Genomic DNA, 4,417 nt, shown 5'->3' with positions numbered 1-4,417 from the left:
TTATCTCCACGAGAAGATATTCTGGAATAGCGAAAGTTACGAACAAATTTTCAACCTACAATGAGGAAGCACAATCTTCAGAACTTCTCTGAATTGCACATCCAATGCAGCACCTAGTGGATAACATCTTCCTTTTATTCAGAGGTCGTTCACACAGTCAAAATGTCCCTGGATCAAGAACACCTAGAATTTATAGCTGCATAACAGTTACTTACATGTACCAGTATTTCATTACCCTGGTAATGAAGATGGTAATTTATTAGCAAATGGCTCTTGATGACTCCAGTGATAGATGACTCCAGTAATAGTGAACGTAACATAATGATGTTTGCAAAATTGGTTGTGGCTTCAGAGTTCACTTAACTTCTCATGTGCATAATTGCAGTTCTGAACATTTTCATGGATACTTCCAAATCATATATTATTTTATAATATATATATATTAAATATTTTATAATATATTATATTATATAATATTATTTTGATAATTACTCCTGACTGTTTGGATAAGAGTGTGCCTCCTTACGCCATTAAAAAAAAAACCTGCTAACTCTAGGATGATGGAAAAGCACGGATATTAGCACCTAAAGGCATGTCTTTATTTCACATACATTTGTAAAGCTTTTGAATACAGGTTAAGACTTTATTGCAATGTGCATACGCAAAAAGAAGCGGTATGTGTATACAAATCACGCTTTAATGTTTAGTCACATGTGAAGCGATTTCATGAACTAAGTGGCAAGTGCAGTAAATGATGTCGTCTTCTCTTTTCACCTTGAAATTTTCTCGTCTTTTCTCCGAGTAAATTAATTAAATCGTTGGCCTGATTTAATATAATGATCTAAAATTACTGAATTTAAAAGAATCGACAAATAATATAGATAAAAGAGAGAGAGAGAGAGAGAGAGAGAATTATTGGAGATCTACCATGTCAGAACAGATGAAAAGTGAAAAAGACGTTCTTGTTATTTATTTCAATATGGATGGAAATGACCCTTCCTTCTTGCAATCGCACTTTCTACCAAATTCCTAAAGAGGTTACCAAGTTATTTCCTCCTCTCCTTTATTATCTCTCGCCTTTGTCTTCACAGTTTTTACAGTGTGAGAATGTGATTATTTTATCATCTAAACTAGGGCATCCTAACAGTTTATGTAAAAATTGGCTTCTTTAGTATCTTGGACGATAAAGTTTCTGACTGCAGCGATTATTATTATTATTATTATTATTATTATTATTATTATTATTATTATTATTATTATTATTATTATTATTATTGACAGACAGGCAAAGAAGTCCCAATTGATAATAGGAAAAAGGCAAAATGTGAAATTTTTGTACCTATATTTTCCTTAGCATTGTTTCAATCTAGAAATTTCCAGTAATCCTTCCATTGCAATCCTTGAGATGTTGATGCCAAGCTTGACCTTTTGATCAGATACAATAGGCCTGACCCTTTTAGAATTAATTTCTTAATGATAATATCAGTATGTAATACAGTATACTTATGTTTTTGCATTTAAAAGAGCACATAATGTCGTTTACATATTACATGTCTGTCAAGAATTTTCAGAAGATTCTGTGCAATAGAATGTCCAGCCTCAGAAAATTAGTATAATATACCTTATAGTTATTGACGGTGATAGCTTATAATCTAAAGGAAGAACCATTAAAAAACATCCTAATGGAAACAAGCAGAAGGACCTCTGGCAAAGAAAACGATATTTACTTTCAAATCATTATTAATGTAATAAGTTACATACAGCACCTTCATAATCAGAATAAATAAGATCGTATTAAAATGGCATAATGGATGAATTGATAAGTGGATAGCTGGGAGAGATGCAAGACAAAATTTTGGACTAAATGTACAACTATGAACCCCTTTTGCAATTGTCATTGCAGAATCTGTAACCAGATGTCGAGTATGATTGTTCTTTCTCTCTCTTTTCCTTCTCATGATGACTTACTACAAAATATGTTGCGAAATGAGAGTATTTATTTACAAATGATTCACATATCTGAAAAAATGCACCTTATTAAATATTAGTCAATGATAATGCCCTCATTAAATAGAATTTCTTTACTGCTATGAATAACCACGCATCCATTTTGGCATTCGAGACACGTTACAGAAGACATGAAACGTGCCTCTACATTTTCAGAAGGCAAAGGAAGAAATTATTTGTGTTGCTCTACAGTTCTCTGTAGTAACCAACAGCAAAGGCCTGTACTACAGCGTCGATTATGGTTGTCTGTTTAAATTTCCGGTGTTTTTCAAATGAACAAATTTTGATACGCACACCACTGCCTCATTTCCTCTAGAAGATACCATTACTGGTATATGACATATGAAAGTGTGAATAAAGGAACATCAAACCGAGCAATAACAATGAGAGGTTGGGCAGAAGGAAGGTACATGGAGACAGTTGATTTTACACCAGTCGTCGATACCGGGCAGTGCTTTCCATAAACCGACCCCTTTGCAGCTTACTCTGTGAAAGGAAAAAAATAACAGTACATTTCTAAGGTCCACGATTACTGTTGGTAATATCATATATCAATTTTACAGTAGTAGTGATAATAATGTGAGTTAAAGCTACGATAACAGGGATTTTTGCCTGAGCACAGGATTATGATGACGCTCTGTATTTGTCATGCTCTTTTTTGTAAAAATTTTTGAAAATGAATGATCGTCATGATTCTGTTCCTGTGATGCTTGAGCTTTGAAATGCCATGTATGTGTTTAATCTGATCAGATACACGTGGCCTCTTTTACTGATCTGGTGTGAAAAATGAATAAAGATTATGCAAGACGATTATTAGTTAATGTAGAATATTTCAAACTGTGTACAATAATATAGACGATGGCAATTACTTAGTCGGTTAGTTAATACTGACAATAGTTTCTTTACGATATCTATAAAACCATCATCGGATTATCTCAGATACTTCTCGTGCTCTCAATTATGTTAATCGACATCAACACGGTATTCGCGATATTTCTGAATGCTGTACCTTTATACACGGTCCTTTATAATTTTTTCTTTATTCACATTAGGTGCTTAAGTTATCAAAATCTTGAAAATAGCATCCATTATAATGATTAAGAGTGAGTGCTATTAGAAAATTGCCCTGAGCTGACGTAATCTGAGAAATCTGGCAGGAGTAATATCAGAGAGCCCTGCCATTCGTAGAAAATCGGTCTACACAATTCGTGTCTGGGTCGAGTGACTTGTAAAGGAATAAGCTCTTGCTGTTCCTTGAAAGTAAAGTATTTTTACTGATTTTTTTAAGAATAGTGACAAAATATTTTATTCTAAAGCTCGAAACCTCTTTTTTGGTAATATTGCGAGATACTTCTCTCAGGTACCCGAGTACTGTCTCCAGAACTCTTCGTAGTACATCTGTTCTTTTATCAACAAATGCCAATAAACAAATAAAGTTAGAACTGAACTTAGCAAAATCAGTTGAAATAAAGATTTCAGTCCCCTTCACAAGACGAATTAAGAGGTTGGAGTAGTCTATCTTTGCAGACTAGTGATATTTTAACTGCTGAATCTTTGATGAACACCCTGTGCAGTTAAACTTTCACATCAGCCACTTCAATACCCACACAGGAGGCTCATCAGCTGTGCACCGAACTCCTCAGTTGCAATTCACTCTTCTTGCACCTTACTTTCCAGTACTTCTTTTATACCTTCTTTCCACTCCTAGATCTTCTCCTCCTTCTCATTAAAACTTCTGAATTATACACTCTTTTCACCAACCTATCGTAGCCCGTTCTTTCCACGTTGCCGAACCACCTCAAAAAACTTTCACCTTCGTTAACCCTTTTATCTCTTCTAAGTAGCATCAAATATCTCACTATATAGCTTGGTCTTATCCAGGATACTAACGGGCAGTTCATCTCGACAGCTTCAATCTTTTTCTTTCATTCACGTGCAAAATCCACACTTCGTTTCCATAGAAGAGAGTTGGCTTAACAATCACTTCTTACATTCTCGTTTGGGCTTTGGTTTCGAACTACTTGGCCTATTTGACGTTTTACCGTCTTCCACTCTCTCACTTGACCAAGCCACATCAAACACTCTCTTCTGTCTTACATGTTTACTTTTGGCCATTGCCTCCTCATATCTACATTTTTCGTCACTTTAACTTTCTTTCTTCACCTCACAAGATTCTAACTTTTCCCTAAAATTTGCATCTGTATTTACCTTCTATTTAAGAAATTTGGCTAAACAATCCTTTTAGACATGAAAGGCTGGAAACATATATATGTATATATGTGTATATATATACACATAAATGGATGTATGTAAGTACAGTATGTGTGTGTGTGTGAATGTTCCAGCATAGCTCTGAAATGCATTGAGCAATTTTAACCAAGTTTGGTATGCATATGACTTACTATCTAGA

At 34.4% G+C, this 4,417-nt stretch overlaps 1 protein-coding gene across 1 annotated transcript in view; it reads right to left on the bottom strand.

Annotated features, from left to right (window-relative positions):
• Nucleotides 1–577: 577 nt before the first annotated feature.
• The window catches only part of LOC136845824 (peroxidase-like), a 41,058-nt gene continuing 37,218 nt past the window's right edge, over nucleotides 578–4,417 (bottom strand). Inside the window, exon 15 of the mRNA XM_067116208.1 lies at nucleotides 578–2,493. Coding sequence (XP_066972309.1) covers nucleotides 2,373–2,493 — 121 coding nt within the window. The 3' untranslated portion in view covers nucleotides 578–2,372. The remainder of the gene's footprint in view (nucleotides 2,494–4,417) is intronic.

This window comes from Macrobrachium rosenbergii, chromosome 14, assembly GCF_040412425.1.
Source record: "Macrobrachium rosenbergii isolate ZJJX-2024 chromosome 14, ASM4041242v1, whole genome shotgun sequence".
NCBI classification, from domain to species: Eukaryota; Metazoa; Arthropoda; class Malacostraca; order Decapoda; family Palaemonidae; genus Macrobrachium; species Macrobrachium rosenbergii.
Note: the sequence above shows the minus strand (reverse complement) of the source record. Positions and strands in the feature narration are given on the sequence as shown.